The 26263-nt window shown below is 35.0% G+C and overlaps 1 protein-coding gene across 2 annotated transcripts in view; it reads right to left on the bottom strand.

Moving 5' to 3' along the window:
- LOC136031712 (adipocyte plasma membrane-associated protein Hemomucin-like) overlaps nt 1–23361 on the bottom strand; it is a 32594-nt gene extending 9233 nt beyond the window's left edge. For both annotated transcript variants that reach the window (XR_010618564.1, XM_065711418.1), the window contains exons 1-5: nt 23255–23361; nt 19822–19945; nt 16024–16126; nt 14738–14854; nt 789–954 (exon numbers count right to left, since the gene is read on the bottom strand). Coding sequence is in view for 1 of the 2 variants with exons in the window: in XM_065711418.1 (XP_065567490.1) it covers nt 789–954; nt 14738–14854; nt 16024–16126; nt 19822–19945; nt 23255–23355 (611 nt within the window). In the remaining variant the exon portion in view is untranslated. The remainder of the gene's footprint in view (nt 1–788; nt 955–14737; nt 14855–16023; nt 16127–19821; nt 19946–23254) is intronic.
- Between the last annotated feature and the right edge of the window lie 2902 nt (nt 23362–26263).

The raw sequence follows: 26263 nt of genomic DNA, 5'->3' as shown, positions 1-26263 counted from the left end.
AAAAACGCACTAGGCTTATATGTCATAACGGTATAACTTGCGTTTAGGTGTTTTAATAAATATCATGAAGCAATTTAAAGATGCACTTTTGCTTCCACATTAAAAAGAAAATTAAAGTTCATCATAACTTTCTCATGAAAACTACTTTAGTAAGAAAGACAAAACTGTCAGCCACTTAACTTGAAACTAATTAATCCTTATCCTTTTAGTCACTCAAATTGGTGGGATCTTCAACTCTCCAAAAAAGGAAACGAGTCTCCGTTTCCTCGTTCGAAACGAGTATTCAAGTCTCCAAAAGGAGACTCGAATACCAAATATGAGAGACTAGCAAATAAATTAACACATGTAAGCGTATATTTCTGTTTGGTAGTGATTCTTTTTTTTAGCAATTAAATTGAATTTCAATAAATTGAAATTTACGAGGCTAGCCCACAAGGTTCTGGAATAGGACAAAGGCGGGATTCTTTTTTTTTTACAAGAGATCATTACCTTCTTACAGCATTTATTTCTTAGCTTGCTTAATTTTCCGAGTTCCAATCTGTTAACAACTATCTATTCGTTTAATCGATAAATATACCAAAGACCCAAAAGGCTGACTGGATTAAAATCAACAATTGCATCAACAGGATTTGGGTTCCATAATTTTTCAAAAACTTACCCGTAAATTAAAACTTATTCAAAAACTTGTAAAGGCACCCTTCTGATGGTTCTCTAACTAGGCCAAATACCACATTAAATTAAATCAAAGCACCTTCACCAGTTCAATCATCTGAGCAAAACTTCCTCACCGTCCTGTTGCTTGCCCAAAAAGAGCCATAGCCCCAGCGTGCAAAGGATAAATTGAACTATCAGTCCAGTATATAACACCATCAGAAGCCATCTCGACACTGTTAGGGAGGGCGGGAGGCCGCCCTTCAATTGGTTCTGAGGAGCTAACCAAGGTAACTAATTCTCCTAAAGATAGCAATAATTTACACATACAACATAAAAAAAAATCTTCAATTAAAATTGTACACTCATTAGGCTTTAGTGCATGAATGGAAAAATCGCTAAGCAGAGAATTTGGATTAAATAATTAATAGGGATTTAAACTATAAGAGATGCTACACAGATGCTGTTTTCCAACGTATACTTGAAGATTATATAATGAGTGATTCATTAGAAATTCCCTCTAAAACATTTTGTATAAGGTTTCTGTTGGCTCATTAACATGTACCATGGTGGGATGTGCTATTCAAGATATGTGCCTATTTACGTGCACTAGAATAATCAGAGCGAATAAATTAGAAGGCGGGGCATAATAATAACTTACAATAACAACTTAAGTTTTTTTGTAAACTTTTAACATCACACGTATCGCCAAAAACTAAATTTAGTTTTAATTAATGGGTATTCACGCGGCTTTGTGCATTATCATATTACATTAGTTAATGTTATCGCTTTTAAAATGGTAATGTCTTTGCCCAAAATCCCAGTTGTGTAATTATCTTTGATAAGCCAAAAGTAGTACAATGCAGCCACCTATGGAAAAAGCAAAGCGGGCTCTATGGATTTCTTTTCATGTTTTACTTTTTCCTAGTAAAGAACAAACCCCGTTTAGACTGATTTGTATATAAGGCAGTATCAAATTGCAAGATTATATAGCAAATTAATACGCCCAAAGTCGAGGGCGTGTACAAATTTACTAAGTTATTATTTGGGTGGAGTGTCAAGAAGACTAGATGGTGATGGTCGGAGCGTTATTTATAGGGAAAGACACATTAAAGTTTCTGCTGATGACAGAAAAATAATGAGTTTATTTAGCATTTTATAGTAAAGAATGAACTCTAACCCATGGTAACCAACATATTAAAACAAATGCAATTTCTGACAAAACTAAATCATGACGTGCATGATGATGCAGCTCACTTACATTTTGACAAGATAATCTTATATATATAAAAATAAGTTGTTTGTCTGTTGACTGACGTCATGTTTGTGTGTCGACTGACGTCATGTTTGTCGACTGACGTCATTATAAGGATTGAGCTGTATGTCGTCATGAAGTTGTTCGTCGACTGACGTCATGTTTGTCGACTGAAGAAATTACAGACCGGGACACCGGGACACAAATGACGACCGGGACACTCAAAAAGAAATTACAGACTGGGACAACGGGACACAAATAACGACCGGGACACAGGGAATATAAATGACGACCGGGACACAGGGACACAGCTACAACGGGGAGGCCGGGGGGCACAGGGGGGATATATAAATGACGACCGGGACACAGGGAATGTTCGATTAGCAATCACCATCAACAAAGCTCAAGGACAATCATTATAATAATCAGGTATAGATCTGAATACGGATTGTTTTCCCCATGGACAATTATATGTTGCATGTTCAAGAGTCGGTAAACCTGACAATCTATTTATATGCACAGACAATGGGACAACGAAGAATGTTGTATATTCGCAAGTTTTACAAAGATATATATATCTATCTATATTCACAGGTGGGACTCAGGGACACAACTACAATGGCGCGTAACTAATATGGCGCGAAAAAAAGCTAAAAAAAGGAAAAAATCTAAAAAGAAAAAAAAAGAAAAAAAGGAAAAAAAATAAAAAAGGTAAAAAACTAAAAAGAAAAAAACACTGGGACACAAATGACGACCGGGACACAGGGAATATAAATGAAGACCGGGACACAGGGAATGTTCGATTAGCAATCACCATCAACAAAGCTCAAGGGCAATCATTGGAATAATGAGGCATAGATCTGAATACCGATTGTTTTTCCCATGGACAATTATATATTGCATGTTCAAGAGTCGGTAAACCCGCCAATTATTTATATGCACAGACAATGGGACAGCGAAGAATGTTGTATATTCGCAAGTTTTACGAAGTTAAAAACATATATATATATATATATATATATATATATATATATATATATATATATATATATATATATATATATATATATATATATATATATATATATATATATATATATATATATATATATATATATATATATATATATATATATATATATATATATATATATATATATATATATATATATATATATATATATATATATATATATATATATATATATATATATATATATATATATATATATATATATATATATATATATATATATATATATATATATATATATTCACAGGTGGGACATAGGGACACAACTACAATGGCGCGTAACGACTTACGCGCGCGGGGGGGGCTTGGGGGGGCGTGAAGAACCCCTCTAACTAGATGTTGAGGTGGCGCGAAGCGCCACCCCAACAGCTAGTACAACATAAGTACCTTTGATTATTTATAGTAGTCGTGGTTGCAGCAGTTGCTACAACCTAGTAAGGAACCGTGGTTACAGCGGTAGCTGCAAACTAATGAGGGACGAACCACGGCCCATAACGACCAAATAACGGCCTGAAACCCCCTAAAAATGGCACTAAATCAAAACAAAGAGTAGAACATTGGAATTGCCTTGGCCAAAAATCCTACGCCGGAAACTAATAGTCACTTTAACAAGGAGATAAGGAATATCCCTTGGCTTGAATAATAAACGAAATCCCTTTTTGGCACTGGAAGGACTGATGTGTCCTCTTTCCCCCCTCTCTCTCTCTCTCTGATGCTAGTGGGACACAGGAACATCATAAAAAACTGTTGAATTGCTCATTTTAAAATGAAATTGTTAAATCTAGTATGTTTTGTAATTAATAAAACACAATATCAAAATAAGATTTTTGATAAGCAAGAGCTAAGAGCTCATATGGCACTTGTGACGAGGTCGGAAGAGCCAAGAGCCAAGAGCTCATATGATATGAGCTCTGGGAAAATTCTAAAAATCAATAGATTGCTTTTAAAGAGAAATCAGAGGCTTAATGGCGGTCGGGATTTAAAATAAGAGCTCTGAGTCACGAGGTCCTTCTAAATATCAAAATTCATTAAGATCCGATCAGCCACATGTGAGTTAAAAATACCTCAATTTTTCTTATTTTTCCTCTCCCTTCAGCCCCCCAGATGGTCGAACCGGGGAAACTGACTTTATCAAGTCAATTTGTGCAGCTCCCAGACACGCCTACCAATTTTCCTCGTCCTAGCACGTCCAGAAGCACCAAACTTGCCAAAGCACTTAACCCCACCCCATAGGTCCCCCAAAGAGGATCCAGTCCGGTTACGTCAATCACGTATCTACGACATTTATAAGCGTTCCCCAAGATTTCCGGTTTCCCCTTCCAACTCTCTCCAATGTCACCTGGGATTTAAATGTCATCGGGATTTAAAATGAGAGTTCTAAAGCACAAGATCCTTCTAAAGATCAAATTGCATTAAGATCTGATCACCCGTTCGTAAGTTACAAATACCTCATTTTTTCTAATTTTTCCGAATTGTTCCCCCCCCCCAGTATTTGGGGTCCGGTTATTTCTGTCACATATCTTGGACTTGCTTATTCTTCCCACCAAGTTTCATCTTGATCTTTCCGCTATAAGCGTTTTCCAGGATTTCCGGTCCCCCCCCAGCTCCCCCAAAGAGAGCAGTTCCGTTCCGGTTATGTCAATCACGTATCTAGGACTTGTGATTGTTTTTTTCACCAAGTTTTATCTCGATCCCTCCACTCTAAGCGTTTTCCAAGATTTTAGGTTCCCCCATCCAACTCCCCACAATGCCACCGGATCCGATCAGGATTTAAAATAAGAGCTTTGAGACACGATATCCTTCCAAGCATAAAATTTCATTAAGATCCGATCAGCCGTTCGTAAGTTAAAAATACCTCATTTTTTCTAATTTTTCCGATTTAACCTTCCCCCACTCCTCCCCCCCAGATGGTCGAATCGGGGAAACGGCAATTTCTAATTTAATCTGGTCTGGTTCCTGATACGCCTGACAAATTTCATCCTCCTAGTTTACCTGGAAGTACCTAAAGTAGCAAAACCGGGACAGACAGACAGACCGACAGAATTAGCGATCACTATATTTCACTTAGTAGATACCAAGTGCCATAAAAACTTAATCTCGGAATCTGGGGTATGATGCCATATTTGAGCGACTCTATTGCCTGATTTCCTGCTGTTCGTTCTTTACTATCCCAACTAAGAAAATGCCAAAGGCTTCTTGCTGTGAGTAATATATGCTATTATACAAAGGAGCTAGATACCCTACACACCACCCTGCACACAAAAACGGAAGATAAACCAAAAAAAGTGACTGAGCCATACAACCAAAATATCTATAAAAAAAATAAACAAAAATAAAAAGCTCAACATTAAAAACAGACAAAGAGAAATAGAAAATATGAGAAATAGATTTGAAAGAAATAAAAAGACAACCGAAAGGAACAGTGCTCAAATGATGAGTAAATACCGGAATGATGAAAGCTGTCAAGAAAGAGTTAAGACTGGATCAAATAACCCATAGAGATAAGGATAAACAATGTTGAATGACGGGCTTTTTGGCTGAGAAAAAGGTCATTTAAACCGTACATCATACAGCACAAAAGGGTAAACCAAGTCGAATCTGATTAGTAGAAATAGGTTTACTGTGGAATTATTTTTAGATTGTTCAAACCTTGCCGAACTAAAAATGATTTAGTAGGTAGTGGAATAAAAAACTACGAAATATACTGCATTGAAAGTGTAAGCTATCCAGACATGGTAACTTACCAAGAGAAATTTGTTGTTAAGATTAAAAGCAATAAAGAATTTGAAAAAAAAAGATGTCCAAGAATGTGCGAAAGAAATTCTTGAGGCAAAAACATATTCATGAGAATATTGAAGAAGACGACCCAGAAAATGCAAATAAGGGAGGAGTCATTGACAGAGCTGCAGATGGGTATGGATGATCCTAATGGGCAAAAGCTTTTGTGTCCTTTTAAGCAGTAAAAGTGAATGTGTGATGCCGTTTTATGTTATTCAATGTCTCAAAATTGGATGCAACGCTGAAATTTAATAAAATAAAAAATGCCACAAAAGCAAGTTTTCTAATGAATTTAAAATAAAAAAATATTTGAATGATTAGGTTTGTTAATTGCTGTTCTTTTCTAGGTAAAACTTATTATTATGACGGAAAACTGATTTGACAGCTCAACTTCATGACTTAGCATTCCAAAATCTATTCAACTGATTTTCTGTTCTTTTACAGATGAAAGTAGCTATCCATAAAACAAAAATAACAAGAGCTAAGAGCTCGTATGGCACTCGTGACGAGGTCGGAAGAGCCAAGAGCCAAGAGCTCATATGGTATGAGCTCTGGCAAAATTCGAAGAATCACTAGATTGCTTTAAAAGGGAAATCAGAGGCTTAATGCCAGTCAGGATTTGAAAAAAGAGCTCTGAGACACGACATCCTTCCAAACATCAAGTTTCATTAAGATCCGATCACTCCTTCGTAAGTTAAAAATACCTCATTTTTTCCTAATTTTTCAGAATTACCACCCCTCCCCCCAACTCCCCAAAGAGAGTGGATCCGTTCCGGTTATGCCAATTATGTATCTAGTACTTGTGATTATTTTTCCCACCAATTTTCATCCCGATCCCTCCACTCTAAGCGTTTTCCAAGATTTTAGGTCTCCCCCCAACTCCCCGCAATATCACCGGATCCAGTCGAGATTTAAAATAAGAGCTCTGAGACACGATATTCTTCCAAACATCAAATTTCATTAAGATCCGGTCACTTCTTCGTAAGTTAAAATTACCTCATTTTTTCTAATTTTTCAGAATTAACCCTCCCCCCCAACTCCCCCAAAGAGAGCATATCCGTTCCGGTTATGTCAATCACGTATCTAGGACTTGCGATTATTTTTCCCACCAAGTTTCATCCCGATCCCTCCACTCTAAACATTTTCCAAGATTTTAGGTCCCCCCCCCCCAACTCCCCGCAATGTCACCGGATCCGATCGGGATTTAAAATAGGAGCTGAGACACGATATCCTTCCAAACATCAAATTTCATTTAGATCCGATCACCTGTTCGTAAGTTAAAGATACCTCATTTTCTTAATTTTTCCGATTTAAGCGTCCCCCACTCCCCCCCCCTGAATGGTCGAATCGGTGAAAAGACAATTTCTAATTTAATCTGGCCTAGTTCCTGGTACGCCTGCCAAATTTCATAGTCCTAGCTTACCTGGAAGTGCCTAAAGTAGCAAAACCGGGACAGACCGACAGAATTTGCGATCGCTGTATGTCACTTGGTAGATACCAAGTGCCATAAAACCCCCCAAAAAACAGAATTTTAGGAGAGGTTTGGAACTTGCTCTTACTTGGATGTAACATTGAAGTTTACTAAAATTTAAATTTTCCCAAACAGGAATTTTTACAACAAAATATTTGGATGAGCCGTTTCCTAATTCCAGTAGGGTATTTTTTTCGAAGTAATAATATGATGAATGACAAAAAATAGATAGATCATTAATGATCAGAGAGGTCTAAAAATTTGCGCAAGCCGAGGCTTGAGATTTAGTAAAATGCTATTCATAAGTCAAAATATACCAGCTGAAGAAGCATCCGCAATTGTTAAAGAACTCGAGTCAGGTATTTGCAAAGTCGGATTTTCTGGGGATGGGCCAGATTCTTATGATTTTGGATTTATTGTGAAAGAACAACCATGTCATAATGAATTCGTATTTACAAATAAAACCAATTATTTTCCAACGGACCCGACTGAAACTGGGATCTGAAATAAACGGATTTCTTCAATTGACCATTCCGGTGACCAATTGACCGCAGAGAAGCCTGACGGGCTGAATTTACAAACAGACAAAGGTGTGGAGGAAGCTTCGAATCAGATGAACGATACAGCCTTTCAAAATGACAAGAAACAATATACAAACACTAATCATGCTAAGTACTTGAGAATTCAGACCGATGAAAAGTGTCTTAACTGTAATATATGCAAATAGGGTTTCAATCGAAATAGTGTTCTTGCTGCACGTCTTGGAACTACTACACTGAAAGCAAAGACCATTCAACCTGAAAGCGGTTCAGCCGAATCTGTTTTCCAAAAACCCGAGAAAACGAGTTGGTATCTCAGAATCAGCTATAATTAAATAGTTGGTTTTTGTTTCAAAAGATTGAGAAGAAAAATCACTTATATCGTTGCGCTTATTGTTATTGGCTTAAGGTGAGCCGTTCCCGAGATGAAACGGAATAAATGTCAGTTTCGGCAATACCAACTGAAAAAACTGGAACACAGGTAAGATATGGCAAACTGACTCAGCATGAATAAGAAATGCGACTTTCGCCAAAACATATGTCATCTGAGAGACAAATTTTAATTTCTACAATTAACAGTGGGTCTTAAAATAAAATATTACAAAACATCAGTGAGAGGTCTCACGCAGCAACAAGCTCCTTGGAATTTCAGTTTTTAACCTTCGGAGGCAGAGGCTGCTTCGCAACAAGCTGTGATCTTAGCTAAAGTACTAGGTGCCTCAGCTCTGTTACAGCTTCCTTATAACACCTTTCACATATGCCATATCTACTCTTGGCATGAAACGGTAAGGCCATTCCACGTCTTTTATTTTTGCTCACTGCTACTTTGGCAACTCAACTGCTGTGCTAGAAGGCAAATGAGGCAGCAACTTTTCCACAACGCTCAATGCTGACACACTGGGCAATGGCCTCAATAGGCTAGTCTATGGTGTAATCAAGGCTACAGCAATGTCAATCAGACCATTCGAGAGATATATTTTCTTACACATGATAGCGTTTGTAGCTCAGTTCCGACAAAATTATTATTTTCGGCAAAACCACTTTTAGGCGACGATATACGACTGAGGTTTTAGTGAGAAAGGCAACCTCACTAAACGAATGAGAATCCATAGTGGTGAAAAGACATTCAAGTATGACACATGTAAGCCGAGTTCTAATACAAAAAGTATTCCCTTACTGTACACATGAGAACCCTTGCTGGTGAAAAACTATTCAAATGTGACATATGTAAGCGGCAGCCAGAATTGTAGTCTTACTACTTATATAAGAAGCCACACCAGTTGAAAGTCATACAGTTGTGACACATGCAAGGGAGACTTTAATGTAAAAAAAAAAAAAATCTTACTGTACAATTGAGAGCCCACACTAGTGAAAAGCCATACAAGTGTGACAAATGCAAAAAAAGAACATTTCACAGAAAGATAATCTTACAAAACACCAAAGGATGTACAACAGTAAAAAGCCATATAAGTGTGTCATATTGTTACGAGAGTTTAAGCCATCGTGGCAATCATGCTAGACACACGAGAACCCATGCAGGTGAAAGTCATACAAATGTGAAAACTTGAAACAGCTGACAATCCACACCAGCAAAAAACCACATGTGCTTGAATAAGGCAAGAAGAACTTTTCTCAGATAAGTAAAATCAACAAATACCTAACAATAATGGTATTTAAGTGTGAAAGACATAAAAAGAGCTTCAATTCCAAAAATCGTTCAACACTTGACATTTCACCACGAGGAATGGTCATATATAATAGACATATATATGAAGCGCTTCAGTCAGGATGATAATCGTATTAGTCAAATGAAAATTTTAAGGCCTACTAGTCAAAAGCCATACAATTGAAGTACGCTAAAAAAAAAATTAGCCTGAAAGCCTTAGATGGTAGTACTACTACTACTAACTCACTGTGGCACAAAACCTCCTGAGGCCAACACAGCTGCCCACGCTCCTCCTCCACCCCATTTATTTAACCTTTACACCTTATCCCTCCCAAGAAGTTTCGAATTCCTTTTTGTTGTGATTACACATTCTTAAGTCTATTTGTTTTAGTTTTGTTTCTTCGTTCATAGTAATTTCTGTAATCAACATTGAATTGTTATCAAATATTACACTTTTAATCAATATTTTAACCTCTTTTCTATAGCGAAAAATAAGATAAAGTGTATCATATTTAAGCGTCCATAAAGGGCTTATCATCGGATTTCCGAGTAAAACGACTATTATATTCGGAAACAGCGATCACCTGTTCGTAAGTTAAAGATACCGGAAACAGCGGTATATATTCGGAAACTATATTCGGAAATTATATTCGGAAACAGCATAAAAACGGCATCGAATGACATGTTTACCAAATTCATAGCTCAGTAACAAGAATATCTCGAAATTTACTGTAACGGAGTAGCTATTACCACTTCTCACAAATGAATGTTCAATTTCTAATAACCATATTTCAGTTCTTGAGGGAGAAGGGTTAGGTTGGAAGTGACAAATAAATGAACATTTTTCCCCTGTGTATTTTCTCCTATATACACTTTTGATCTCTGTCCTATCACAACAGTTTTAACAGGCAATGAGGTTTCTGGAATACTGTATACGTGTAGGCACTATCATGTCATCTACATTACCACAGTATTTTCCCAAAAACTGGAATTATCAATTGGCACCCTGTTTTTAGTTAGCTGTTAGTTTCCAGCGTATCGAAATTAGCAAGCTACTATACTGACTCCGCGTCGAAGAAGGCCCAACCCGAGTACCGAAAAACATATTTTAGTTTGACTTCTTTCAAAATGAAACCTCACATTTGGAAATGTAAATGGTCAGACCAATTGTCTGATAAATACTGTAAATTTATGAAAACATTTTCCAAACTACGAATAGCTCATCTTATATTAAAAAGTCATCACTGTCGCTTAGAATGGACAATTGGTCCTCTTAAAATACAGCTCTTTGAAAAATAGGCTTGGGCTGGGAGGGTAGTTCTGTTGTAGGTAAAAGCTTAAGTGATACCCCCCCCCCCCGATTCAATCCAATAAAGACCAGGTATTTCAGTATTTGAAGCACCAAGACCATCAAAATAAACACATATTTACCTCCTGAGCCCATACTAGGTCTATTCATACCCAAAACCTTCCTTGGTTTTTCGTTTGGTTGTTCAAAAATTATGAAGTTTTTAGGCGGTTCCGCATGTTCTTCAGTGTTGCAATACTGAACCGAGAAAATCAATAAGCAAAAATAATTAGTTATTTAATAAGACTGTAAATGCTTTTTGTCCGTAAAAATTCAAACATTGACAATCTGTTGATTCTCAAAGACAATTATACCTTCAAAGGAAAGCATCCCATTCTGAAATTGTTTGGTTCCATTTGTTTTTGGCTTATTTGCTGTTGATTTCTCACCCATGTTTCTTTTTTTTTAATCTGATGCCCGCTATTACCAAATATTGCACCATAAAAAACAGGGAAGGGGAGAGGGGTTTTAGGACCCACGGGACCACTTTATGCCTCCGATCAAACTGACTGAAATTCCTTGTAGTGGCCTCACTGAAATACATGCATAAATACATATGTATTTTTTAATACCTAGAAGGCGTTTTTTTTTCCTGCTGAAACGCTGCAAGATTGCAGGATTCTGAATAAAATAAGAACCAACATGTCTACAATTCTGCTACGAAGTTTCCACTGATGGAAGGAGATTTTCAGAGGGCTCTGGGACCCAACCTGGTCGTCCATTTATACCGGTTGTAAATCCTTGCCAATTACAGCTTATACAAGATAAAAATACCAAGCTTTGTGCTAAAAAGCAGGGACCGGAAGTGACAGGGTGCTTTTGGATGGTCGACAAGCCAAATTTAATCTCTGATAGAAGAGAATAAGAATTCTTACGCGATTCCAGTTGAAGAAAGGTCAAACCTGCCCGTCTTTCTGCAAATATATATATATATATATATATATATATATATATATATATATATATATATATATATATATATATATATATATATATATATATATATATATATATATATATATATATATATATATATATATATATATATATATATATATATATATATATATATATATATATATATATATATATATATATATATATATATATATATATATATATATGTATATATATATATATATATATATATATATATATATATATATATATATACATATATTTATATATATATATATATATATATATATATATATATATATATATATATATATATATATATGTATATATATATATATATATATATATATATATATATATATATATATATATATATATATATATATAGGGGTGTGTTAGGGTATAGGAGGCGTCACGGGCCCTAGACCTAGCATGATCCTAGTTTATACAATGTGAAATATTCAAATCCATCAATTAAAGCTTGTCGGTGGGAGGGATGCAGGCGTGAAAAATGAGTCATGTGATCAATTTGTGCTTTGATCATAGGGATTGAAAATTATTGCACATTTCTAATTCATACAAGGTGCGACCAAATCGCATTTCTGACATAAAAAAAACTGGGAGTCAAGGAGCGCTTGAAATTTTGCGATATGTACTTCTACAATAAGTTTGTCAGCTTCTCAAAATTAGATTTATTTCGTCAACAAATTTTGTACAAAAAAAAAAAAAAAAAAAAAAAAAAAAAAAAAAAAAAAAAAAAAAAAAAAAAAAAAAAAAAAAAAAAACTGAAAAGATGTAAGATGGTAGCTGATCAAGGATTTTTGTTCAGCTTTAACGAAATAACTCTACCTATCTCCGGTTACCCGATACAACGTAGCTTTTGACCTACAAGTACAAATACTGGAAAAGCGAAAGCTTGAAAGAACAACGTCGGATAGGCCTCTACATAGCATACAATAGAACTTTACTTCAACTCAAACACTGGCTCAAAGCGCTGGCTCAAGGAAAACAAAGACCATTTATTTTGTCCTCACACTACAAATTCTGAACAAGCTACATTACTGAACTAGCTACTACAATTCTAGCTTATTGGAGATGAACTTGTATATATAGCCTTCAATATCAAAATTTGAACCGATACATCGATATATCAGTATAGAACACTTTCCGACAGTACAAACGACTCAAAACAATCTCATTGGGATGCTTTCTTCAATACAACAAGCGTAGTAAATGATCAGAAAAGAGTGAACTTTCAACATACCATCAAACTTTTTTTCCTTTTTGCACTAATCAAACAGTTCATGGTAAGGAACTGTCGTAAGGAGCGACCCGGCTCAATAGTAAACGAAACTCTAAGAAACGGAATTTCGATGCTAAAAGATACATCAAAAGAATCGAATTTTCACGCTTATTCTAAATATATAAGCTTCAATTAATTTAGTCTTTTTCATCAAAAGTTACGAGCCTGAGAAGATTTGCCTTATTTTGGAAAATAGGGGGAAACATCCCCTAAAAGTCATAGAATCTTAACGAAAATCACACCATCGCATTCGGCGTATAAGAGAACCCTATAGCAAAAATTTCGAGCTCCTATCTAAAAAAATGTGGAATTTCGTATTTTTTCCAGAAGACAAATCACGGGTGCGTGTTTATTTGTTTTTTTTTTGTTTTTTTTTCCCAGGGGTCATCGTATCGACCAAGTGGTCCTAGAGTGTCGCAAAAGGGCTCATTCTTACGGAAATGAAAAGTTCTAGTGCCCTTTTTAAGTGATCAAAAAAATTGGAGGGCACCTAGGCCCCCTCCCACGCTCATTTTTTCCAAAAGTCAAAGGATTAAAATTTTGAGATAGCCATTTTGTTCCGCATAGTCGAAAATCATAATAACTATGTCTTTGGGAATGACTTACTCCCCCACAATCCCTGGGGGAGGGTCTGCAAGTTACAAACTTTGACCAGTGTTTACATATAGTAATGGTTATTGGGAAGTGTACAGACGTTTTCAGGGGGATTTTTTTGGTTTGGGGGCGGGGTTGATGGGAGGGGGCTACGTGGGAGGATCCTTCCTTGGAGGAATATGTCATGAGGGAAGAAAAATTCAATGAAAAGGGCGCAGGATTTTCTAGCATAATTATAAAAAAAAATAATGAAAAAATAAACATGAAAAAGTTTTTTCAATTGAAAGTAAGGAATAGCACTGAAATTTAAAACGAACAGAGATTATTACGCATATGAAGGGTTCTAAAAATACTTTAGCATAAAGAGCGAGGTATTTAGGAGGAGATAAATACCTCGCTCTTTATGCTAAAGTATTTCTAGTAATTTCAACTATTTATTCTACGGCCTTTTTGATTCAGGGGTCATTCTTAAAGAATTGGGACAAAACTTACGATTTAGTGTAAAGAGAGCGGTATTAACGAGGGTACAAACCCCATCGTACACATAATAAAAATATAAGAATATAAAGTTTGTTACGTAAGTTAATTCTTAAGTAACGCACATTTTTACTAATAAAAACGTTCGTTAAAAATTAAAAGTTCTAGTAGCCTTTTTAAGTAACCGAAAAAATGGAGGGCAACTAGGCCTCCTTCCCCACCCCTTATTTCTCAAAATCGTCTGATCAAAACTAAGAGAAAGACATTTAGCCAAAAAAAAATTAATATACAAATTTCATTTCAATAATTTATGTGCGGAGAGCCAAAATCAAACATGCATTAATTCAAAAACATTCAGAAATTAAATAAATAAACTAGTTTTTTTTAACTAAAAGTAAGGAGCGACATTAAAACTTAAAACGAACAGAAATTACTCCGTATATGAAATGTCTTGTCCCCTCCGCAATCCCTCGCTCTTTACGCTAAAGTTTGACTCTTTGCCACATTTCTACTTTTTAAAACAATTAAAAGCTTTAGCGTAAAGAGCGAGGGATTGCAGAGGGGACAACCCGTTTCATATACGGAGTAATTTCTGTTCGTTTTAAGTTTTAATGTCGCTCCTTACTTTCAGTTAAAACAACTAGTTTTTTTATTTAATCATAATTATGAATCACACAGAAAAGATAAATAAAACCTCAAAATACCTGACTTAGGGTCGAGTCTTAATATTCCTTTGTAAGCATCAGCAATTAATATATTTCCTTGTCCATCACTCCGCAGGCCCAGAGGTCGGCCACAGTTTTTAGCATCCCATTTGTATTCTATAAAAACAAAGTTGAAAGTTTCCTGTACTTTTCACAAGTGTAATCCAGGCAAAATTATTTAATAAAAATGGTGGCATTTCCTAGGTTTTATCAAAAATTATGGATATATAAATATATAGATGTATTTTATACTTTTTATATACACCATATAGATTTGGTTCTATGCTTTCAATTTAGTTCAGATTATTTCGAATGGAAATAAAGCTTCTGGAAATAAATTCTTGCGATGAATTTTGAACCAAAGCTTGAGTATTTAAGAAATGACTGTTTGACTCATATACAAAATATGAGCAGGGCATCTGAATATGATAATCGTTTTTGACAGATCTTGCATGATACACTGTTTTTCTCATCACTTTGCGAAGTTGTTCAGTCCCGTCCAATTTCCCCTTATCCAGGAAAAACGATGGTTACTTAATAGTATACAGCTATGAAAAATCTACAGGGTAAACAATATAAAACAATGAAAATTAACTTCATTAGCAGGAAATGATGCTTGAACATTAACAATGTCGTCGTCACAAAATTTTCATTATACCTTATTATGGAGTTTTTAAGGCAAGTTTTGTATATTAATATATCGAATAATCTGTTTCATATAAAATTCTATTAAAAAAATGACTGATTTCGATTATTTTATCCAAGCAGGATTTGATACAATAATATTAAATTGTGTTTATTAACAACAAAGACGACACAAGAGAGGCGAAATTCCATAGGTAACGCTTGCCCAAGGAACTTGTAGCTAGGATAAACATTCCTTAAAAATTTTGCCTGGGAAACAACATTTAGTAATGTAAAAAATGAAAAAACGACACATACAGAAGTCAGATAGAATGTGGGACTTTCTTCTGAAAATTATAACGGTAACTCTGCTGGTGTTTCATCAGATTTTATATGGGTTGGCGTCATTAAAAAAAAAGAAAAAAAAAGAAAATAAACACAAACAACATAAACACCCCTTACAATCTTATTTATTTCAACCACATTTTCTGCTGAGTCGTGTACCTTTTCGTTTAAATACGAACGCTTTCTAATTTGAAAATCCTCAGCAAAATAAATAAACGTTACTCGACCCCTTTTAAGGAATCGTACCTCGCAAAACTGACACAGGCTTAAGAATACAAAGAAAGAATGCAAAGAAAGCAGAGATAAAAGACAATTACCACAGTGTCCAGTCCGAGCAACTACTTCGTACTTTCTTCCTCCATCAACTATTTTTAGAATAGCACCTCCTTGAATACCTGTATAAACTTCAGATACTCCATGCTGAAAAAAAAATTATTTAAAATTTTATAAAATAGAATATGCGTAAAAGAATATTCTTTTCACGTTGAGCAAAATCAAGTGAAATTTCTCCCTCTTCCGGAAAATTCCTAGCAAAAAGATTACACGCTTACTGATAATGATCATTATCTTTTTGAAAGTATTTGAAAAATTCCCAGTGAAGAGTTACCCTCCTGTATAAAACTCCTCTTTCGGAGCACCAAACCTACCTCCCCAAGCTTAAAATTCCAGCCACGGCAAAAAGTGTAGCAATGCATGCATGATATACATTTGATTTTGTGTACATAGATATATGTGCAAAGTTTAAGTAGCTTCAAGTTCCTGTGGCCTTCTGAAGTAACAAAAGAGGATATGTCACACAAAAGTGTCTATTCCTGCTGATTCGGATTCGAATATTATTAGCTTGAAGAGGGGGGGGGTACAAATAGGAAACCCTACAGTATGAGACTCCAGTTTTCATCCAAAATGAATCTGGATGAATACATTTGCTGGTAACAAGGAACTGAAGTGGTGACCAGTTTCTATATCATTTTTAATGAAAAAGACAGTTTTTTAAATATCGAAGCACAGGGACAAGAAATCGATCTTAAGCATAACAGCAAGGGTTTGGTAGTGGCCACAACCCCTTCTTTCGGTTTTAGTTGTAACCTGTCATATTGTGCACGGAGTAAAACACACATTACTGACAAGTCGAAACTTCCATAGCATACCAATTATGCTTCCACTAGACATTGCTGATATTTGGGCCTAGCATTGGAAGCATCGTAACTGACCGTAAATTTCATATCTTCTTTGAGAGAATTCTAGAAGCTGGTAAGTCTACTGAAGAAGAAACGACTTCGTTGGCGTGTTTGCGAAGGAACGTCTTGATGACTTTCTTTGGCCTCTTCCTCTTGACTCCTCGCAGAGGTAGTGGTTTACAACATAAGATAAGAGTATGTTTTTTATTATTATTAATTTATGGGCAAAGAAGTTATCTTCTTATTTACATCTAAAGGAAGTGCTTGGCAGCTTTACATGACTCAAGCACTCTTTTTGTGTTAGGAAATGGAGTTCCCCAACCACTTCTGTGGCACATCTTTGGACTCCTTAACAAGAAGCTTTGTAATTCTCATAAAATGGATGTGCCGACCCCAGTCTCAATTCAAACTAGAGGGTCATTTGCATGCCCAGCTGGTTTCAACACGGGAAAAACCCATGAAGCATAACAAGAGGTCATAACAATTTAATAATTGGGCTTCGGGACCAAAGCACGAGGTTGTAACTTTCTCCGTTGAAAACAATTTGTGCCGGGAAGGCAGGGAATAGAGCAGAGAATTTTAAAATTGCTTGTCATGAACTAATGTTCAAAACCTAAACATATGCATTTGAAATCGACTGAAAGAAAGGACTATGTTACAATCTACATACTCTCATATAATTGCTGGAACTGATCAAGAAACGTGTTTGTAAGTACAAAGTACTTCAAGTTTTTATTAATTTTCAATTTGTTAATTTTCGTTTCAGTCATTCAGTCCTTTCAGTAGTCAATTTATGGCTCATTTTTTCATCTGGTCACCAAGAATCGCTGAACACCGAGGTTGAAGTTGGTGTTTCAGCAGGTTTCAGATTCTTTCAGCCACGACTTTGTAAGTAAAGACTAATTTGCATGCAAAGAGTTTATTTATGTTCATAGTATTTGGTTGGATCAAAAGGATCAACAACATTGGCACAGGAATTGAATCTAAGATGATCATAAAAAAGGATACGTAGATCTCTATTCTCACTGAATACCTCAAGCTAAATACTAGTAAAGGTGCATCCAAAGTTTCCGAACCAAAAGCGCACCAACCAGTAGTGACTCCATGCGTAGAATGTTTCTAAAACTAGCTCATATAATTAGTCAAAATAATTCTCAATTTGTGTTTTAAGACCAAACTTCTTTCGTCTTCTATGGTCTTCTTGAAGTCATTTAATTTCGCTTTCCCACGGTATATACAAAGGTATTAAGTATTTGAGCACTGATATCAGATATCAGTCAATTGACTGATATCAGATAGAAAATTATTGTAATAGATTCACTTACAACTCCTCCAGTATGTTCAGAATTAGTATATATAGTTGATAGTTCTGTAGTGTGCAAACACAATCATTAATAAACATGTTTAAAAAAAAAGTCACTGAACGATTAATAGTGCGAACGAACTGACATTTAAAAACACTAAGGATATTTTAATCAGGTTCTGTAGACTAATCTCGGTAGGTTTCACTGAAGCACTTGATTCCTTAGACACACCCTAAGCCCTGGAAAATAAAGAAAGTGCAGCCTAAAAATGTAAATTTTTCTAGTTTTTACCATACCCCTAGAAACAATGTTCTGAATCCCCCTCTCTAATGACTGTATTATTTTTTGCACCTACGGTTAAGCACTGCTTGCTAAGGGTATTCGTAACTTTATGTCTTCAACCCAAGCTCTGGAGTCTCAAGCCTAGCATCTTATGTATCTGCATATGCACTGCTGTTTGTAAGTTGAAGTGAACTAGCATACAATAGTTTGATTTATGTGAGTCAAGTCAAACATATATAAAATTGGATCAATTACTGAACATGCACCAATCACTCGGTGGGAAACATGTCGAGAATTTTTTGGTGTTTGCTTAGATGCACGGGTGTTAAAAACTGTCTTGGGCATATACTAAAATTAAATTAGTCGAATTTACTTTCAAAAATTCTTAATCCTTTGATGGCAAAAAGTCTTTTTTGTCATTTTTACAGTTTTTTTAAGTTTTTTTTGGACTAGCAGTTATTATTGAGGATTATTTTCATAACTATCAAGTAGGAATGAATCAGGTATTTTGATAGTCAAAGCTAAAAAAAAAGTGTAAAAAGTGATTAGTTAGGATTGGCTCCAAAGCGGTTCGTTGGCTCGTTTTTTCCCTTTGAGTGGAAAATTTGAGTAAAGAAAAAGCTATAGTTTTAAATTATAGTTTGGAATATACTCAATTTTTAGTAAAATTCAAAAAAAAAGAAAATTCTTAAAAAGAAAACTAATAAAATCCAAAACTGTGATATTTACCCGATAGCAATCCCATTGGAACTATTAATTGCATCGAAAAATGATTTAGGTTGTGTAATAATAAGTAATTTTTCCTGCTGGAAATAAAAGTCACCCTACCCCAAAAATAACGTAAAAATCATTTTCTTACAAATTATTTGGTTTTAGCTGTTTTGAAGAAATTGCTCCCCCCCCCCTATTACAAAAAAAAAACTTTGTACCTACCTGAATGAGAGTTAACCTATCATTTACTTATAACTACCAATAAAGGTGTCAAATTAACTAAATTATAATAAAAATATCTGAAGCTGTAAACAAACGAACGTTTTTTCGTTTTGCTTAATGATTTGTTATTATTTTTGCTAAAGTTTTTTGTTTAAGCACCTGAGGCAGCTTACAGTATTTGTTTAAATTATTCATGCTTGTAGAAGTAGAAAATGCATAGATTTTCAAAAGATATACCAAACTCGACATTTTTTTGAATGTTTTACAGTTCTATAAACAAACCAATATGTGCCAAGTCTGTGAATATGCACCAACTGAAAGTTTAATTTCTTGTAAAATTGGGAGGTGCCACGGGATACCCCAGGGTTATGTGCCTTATCTCTCTGTCTAATAAATCAACTATAGAATGGATATTCACCTTTGGATCTTCAATTTCAACAACAGATTCTGGTCCATGAATTTCTCCAACAAAAAGATTTTGCGCAGATGCTAGAAGATTATTGCTACTCAAATGTCCAGATGCACTAAAAGGCTCTGGGAGTCTAAAAGGAAAATAAATACATGCAGATAAATGCTTTATGGTAGCAGATTATACAAATTTATTGTAAGTTTTTTTTGTAAATGAATTTTAGGAAAAAAATACAAATGAACTATGTTTTTAGTGTAAATTCTAATAGAAGATTAATTGATTGATTTAATCTTGAAGAAATCATTTCATTTATCATGCAAATTTTTACTGGTTACGAGCTCCACATAAGACAATGCTTTGAAGTTCTATTTAGATAATACTCTATGTTTTGGCTATGCTTAGACAGAATGGAGAACAACCCTTCACCTTTACCCAATGAAATCCAATGGGATCCAATCACCACTGCTCGTCAGAACTAACAACAACTGGGAAATACTTGCAAGCAACTTAAAAAGAGCTTTGTTTGACCAACTGTTACGACTGGTTACGTACACGTACAGTTACGAACTGGTACGGAATAGCAATAGCAAAGATGAGACATTCACAATTGTTTTTCCTTTTCGGATCAGGTTCGTGGCAACAACGCACAGTCCCCTTGACCCTCGGGACAATTGCTAGGAGAACAGACTTGTTTTGCTGGCTCAATTTTTTGTTTATTAGGTTAGTTGGCAGACAGAAATATCCTTCGTAAAATAAATGAAAGAAAACAAGGCATGATGTTACTTATATCACAGCTAAAATATTACAAATTATAAAGAAACTTTCACCTTTCAGCTATTTTTCCTTTGTTCCATATATTAGTTTAAAAGATCACAGGAAAGCTTATATGTATTCCAAACACTAGAAAATATCGTTTTCTTGTGTTTTTTTGGGTTAAAACTAGTACATTGCGGTATCAGCCATAAATTCTGTAATCAACAAATTTGTAATCAACCTACTTAGTAATTTCGTTGAATGTAAACAAAAAAGCGAAACATGTTGTTTAGTTGCTTTGATTTTGGACTTCCAAATTGCAATATTAGCCACGTACTTGAAAGCAACAAGTTCAAATATTCCTGTACAATAACTTTGATGAACATCAAACACTATTTTAAAATCTGAATTCTAGCAAGCTTTTATTCTGGATTTAGATTTCATAAATTGAACATCAGATTCATTATCAACAAGTATAGAAGGCCTCAAATACCAACTTTGATGGAAATTAAACATATTTAAGAAATAAGAAATAACAGCCCCAATTTCAGCCATTTGAAGTCTATATTGTAACAATCCTCAGGCTAGTAAAAAAAAAGATGTCTGTATTTTGTTTTGGAAAAGAACAAAAATGGTGACCACCCTGAACTGTGGTCACGTTATTTTTTCGTTTTCTTTGTTATTAAAAAGTAAGATGAAAAAACAAAGTTTTTGGACAAAAAATAAGATGTAAAAACAAAAAAAAAAGAAAATTGAAATGCATATAGAAAGTCATTTTAAAACAAACAATAATTACCAAACCTAAAACCAAAAAAAGAACAGAAAAAAACGACACAAACCTAGAAAGAACAAGAATCTCAATGGATAAGATAGTCAAACATAAATAAATAAATAATAAATAGAAGTCATGCATGAATCGAAGAGAAATTAAAACAACTTCACTTACCTTGGTAGTATTATTAGTAAAGACGGTGGGAACAGTGAAGATGTTAAAAGTAGAATAGGTTAGGCTCAGGGTATTTTCTCACATTTAAAAAAAATTGGAAGAATAGGAAGATAAGTCTGCAAACCAAGATTAGAATATTGGAAGCTACGGTGCTGACAGTGGTCAAATATGGCTCTGAAGCATGGGCACTCCGAAAAGCGGACGAAAATTTACTATATGTTTTCCAGAGAAATTGCCTACAGATTGTTCTGGGTACCGGCTTACTGACCGTATTTCAAATAGTAGATTGTAAGAAAATTGTGGTTTAATCCCGCTTTCTAGGGCTATAATGAAAGAAAGGCTGAGATGACTAGGCCAAGTTCTGCAGATGAAGGATGACAGATTGCCGAAGATTGTCCTTTTTGGCCAACCGTCCGGGGCTACACGGAAAGCAGGTCGTCTTCGTCTGGATTGGGAAGATGTCATAAATAAAGATTTAAAGGAAATGGAAACTTCCTGGGAGGGTGTAAAGAGGGAGGCATTGAATAGATTAGGTTGGAGCAAGAGCTTGCGTAGCTGTGTTGGCCTCAGGCGGCTTGGTGCTGCAGTGAGTTATTAATAGTAGTAGCAGTAGTAATGCTTCTCTTCCTTCTTTATTAAATTAAAAGGTATGGTGTGAGTGTAACTAAACCCCGCTCAACTCATTCCACTTAACCTAAACCTCGTCCAACTCATATTTCGTTTATTTCAACCCCATTCAACTTAACATACAGCAGGGATTGAATCGAAATAGGAATCAGTTGAATGAGGGCTGAGTTGCATGGGAATGATATAAATGAGGTCAAGTTGCAAGAGGATTGAGTTGCAAGAGGGTTGAGTTGAATAGGGATGAGTTGAGTGTGGGTTGAGTTAAATGGGTTAAGTTAAGTTACATGGGAACCAAAGCTTAGTCTATAAGAAATCATCAGCTTGATATTCGTAAAACTTCTGCAAGCACCAATCAATCATAGTTAAAATCTTCTATTATTTTGGGCTTTTGAATAAAATTAGGATTTTATATATTGATCTCTTACCATGAAGGGCACTTGTCATGTAGGCGTGAAGGGTTGAAAAATAGCCATAGACAAACTTGATATCTTTTGCTACTGAAAAGAAACACTAAATCTCGCCATTCAGAATTATGATCACAAGTTCAATAAAATTAGGTTTAAGAAAAGTGAAGCAGCATAACATAGACAAATGGCTACACTACTGCATAGACCATGGAACAGTACAATGCACGATCAACAACAAAACTTTTGAAGACAAAATGTGGATGAGGAGGATAATAAATATTTGTTTTGCTGAAATTGCTAGTTAATTACACCTCACGTGAGGAACATTCATAAGGGGACAGGAGAGGGATGTGGGGATTTGAGTGACATCCACTCATATTTCAGGGAGACCTAGAAATAAACATGCAATACAAAATCTTAAAATATTACAAACACCTTTCATATAATTTTGGAATGAACATAGGTCATTCCATTTGTAAATCTTGTCCCATTGAAAATGTTTCTAAGAGCATAAAAACGACTAGACAAATTTTCCATACCTTAGAAAAAAAAAGTAGTATGTAACATCAGGAAGTACGCCCTGTTGTCTTGTTATGATGGCCTAAAGTGTATATTTAAAAAAAGATTTAACTTTTATCCAAAAAGAATTTGCGGTTGAGTATCTGAATACAATAGCAAATGAGTAGGTAAGAATAGCAATTGAACTTACTTGTAGGATGTCAGTTTTTCATATGGAGGAATTCCTGGCAGCACAGCAATTAGACAAAGCACAAGAACTGAGTCTACTAAGCGTCTTAATAACCGAAACATAATCGTTTTTGACTGTAAAATGACAAAATCAGGTTCTTAAGAAGCCTTTAGGTCAAGAAAACAGAATATAAAATGAAAAAAATTTGACAATGAAAAATCAAAATTTATCTTTCTGATTAACTGAATCAGATTACAGTTAAAAAAAACTAGTTTTTTTTATTGAGTTACTAGTAATAATGATAGTGCTAGTAGCATCAGTAGCATTAATGTGTTGCCTTTACAGGTAGTTGCAATAGGAGTAGTAATATTAAAGGTACCTGTGATAGTAGTATTAGTTGTAGCATGCACAAATTGCCTTTAGGTCAGATGATCTTCCCCTTTTAGCATTCTCTGAAAGGTCCAACTTAGTACCCAAATCAATTCTTGAAATACACTCTTTGACAAAGCACAAGCACAAAGCATTTTTTGATTTCGTTTAAATTTCCCGTCAATATTGTAAATGGAGTAGTGTAGCAATAGTAGTAGTAGTAGTGATAGCAATAGTAGTGTTGATAGTTTTAGTAGTAGTGGTAGCATGCAAATATTCCCTTTTTGATCATCTCTCTTATGATTTCCTGAAAATTCAAAGTTAAATATATTCAGTCATTCCCGAGTTGGGCCCTCTTGTAAATCCATATATCATGCACAAAACATGCTTTAATTTAGTTCAACACTCCTCTCAACACTTTCTGAAAGACTCAACTGAATGCCCTTTGTCTTTTTGGAAATTAAAGTTCAAAAATGCATACCTTTCTCAATGACATATACTATATGAAAACAATGAACAAATTGCTTAGCTTACAGCCCTTGTCCAGAGGACTGTGGGGAAGTTGACATCCCCAAATAGATAAGTACTGGAACTTTTAACAATGCTGAACAAAATAGTTCTTTTACAATTTTGATCTAAAGTGTTTTGGAGAATGATAGGCTTGGGGGAGGGGCTGGTTACCCACCTTTCACTTTCAGCCATTAAAAAGGCCACTAGAACTTCCAATTTCCAACCACATGAGCCTTATCTGATCTAAAGTTCATACAGCCACCCGTTCTATAAAAACATTATATGCCTCCAGGCAAAACTTACAACCCTTGTCCCTGGGCTACGAGGGTTGTGCCCACTGTAAAGGTATTGTTACATACTCTTAGGATAATTATGAAGAAAATGGCTATCTCAAAATTTCCATTGGATATATTTGGGGAAAATAGTATGTGAAGGGGGGACTAGTTGCCCTCCAATCACTTTACTCTTAAAAAATGGCGCTATAACTACTGATTTCCAATCCAATGTGCCTTCTCTGAAGTTTACAAAACCACCTTTTCCATAAAAAAAACCTTATATGCCCCTGGGGCATATCTTAATACCCTGAGGGGTGTGGGGTCGTTATCTGCAAACATAATTGCTGGACCAGTCAACTATGCTGAAAAAAAGGCCATCTCAAAATTGTATTGGATGTGTTTGGGGAAATGATGGACATGGAGGGGACTGGTTGCCCCTTAATCACTTCTGACTATTAAAAAGGCACTAGTAGTTTGAATTTCACATAAAATGAGCCTCTTTAGAAGTTTCAATGACAAGTTTTCATATAGAAAGTACCATGGTCTTAAAAAAATAATAATCAATAACACATTTTCCCACATTCCTTGTTACTTAGGCAGCACTATTCAGGGCCAGATCAAGTAGGTGCAGGGCCTGATCAGAATTTTTTTTGTGGTACCCCCTCAATATATTCAATTTTTAAGCAAAATCAAATCCACAAAATAAATAGACATACACACACACACACACACACATATATATTATACACACACACATATATATATATATATATATATATATATATATATAATATATATATATATATATATATATATATATATATATATATATATATATATATATATATATATATATATATATATATATATTGCACTTCCATGTAACGTTTAGCATAGCTGTTTGTGTCACACAATATTTCTTACTAGAGATCTGTTGGGTTATGATTGATCCAATAATTTAAAAGATGTGAAAGGTGTTCTTTAGCATCTCTATTGGGACCTAAAAAGTACATTTGGCCATATGAATATGGCTCAAAATCACCTTCAGGGTTTGTGTGATGGGTTTGCAACTAAATTGACTTTTTGATAAATTTGTCCAGCTATTTTGAAGCTGAAAACATTACAACCATTTCTGGTTTGATGTTGAACTGAATGAATCTAAATCAAAACATGAGTTCCAGTTTTGTATTTGTTTGTGGAACTCTTTAGATAGCAAGGGATGTCCTATAACAGGCCAAAAAAATTCATTTGGAAATTGCTGATGCAGGAATGCAATTCGACCAAGCAGTTAGCAGCCCCCAAGTAAATCATCTTTGCTGGCTACTTTTCCTGTGGGATAATGGAGGATTCCACAGTAAATGCATACAGAGTTAAAGGGTCCCAATGACTTGCACATAACATGTGCATAGTTTATGGTTTCTTTGTAGGCTTTTACTGGGTTTTATGCCACAATTTGTTGGCATCAAAGATTGTGGTGGTGCTGTTTTTCTACCATAATATTTTTTTTTTTTTGGTACTTGTGTACAAAATAGTACATACTTGAGAAGTGAAGCTTGATCAATCCTAATGAAATATACCAAAATATGATGAAAACATGATACTTTAGAAACAAATTTGGGCTATATATTTGCACATTAGAGGAGGGGGTAAAGTAATGCAGGTCTGCATGCAATGTGTGTTAGCTAAAATTATTCTGCATATTATGAAGTAAGAACTGTTTTCTAACTTTCTGCTGTCCAAAAGCTTTATCCTTATCCGCACCCCACCCCCCTAATGTGGAAATATATTGCCCAAATTATATAAGCCCAATGTGTTCTGTCACCATGTAAGCTTGGTGGAAAACCTTAATACAGACAGATAAAACAAGTTTGTTCTC

The sequence above is a fragment of the Artemia franciscana genome, chromosome 1 (assembly GCF_032884065.1).
Source record: "Artemia franciscana chromosome 1, ASM3288406v1, whole genome shotgun sequence".
In the NCBI taxonomy this organism is placed as follows: Eukaryota; Metazoa; Arthropoda; class Branchiopoda; order Anostraca; family Artemiidae; genus Artemia; species Artemia franciscana.
Note: the sequence above shows the minus strand (reverse complement) of the source record. Positions and strands in the feature narration are given on the sequence as shown.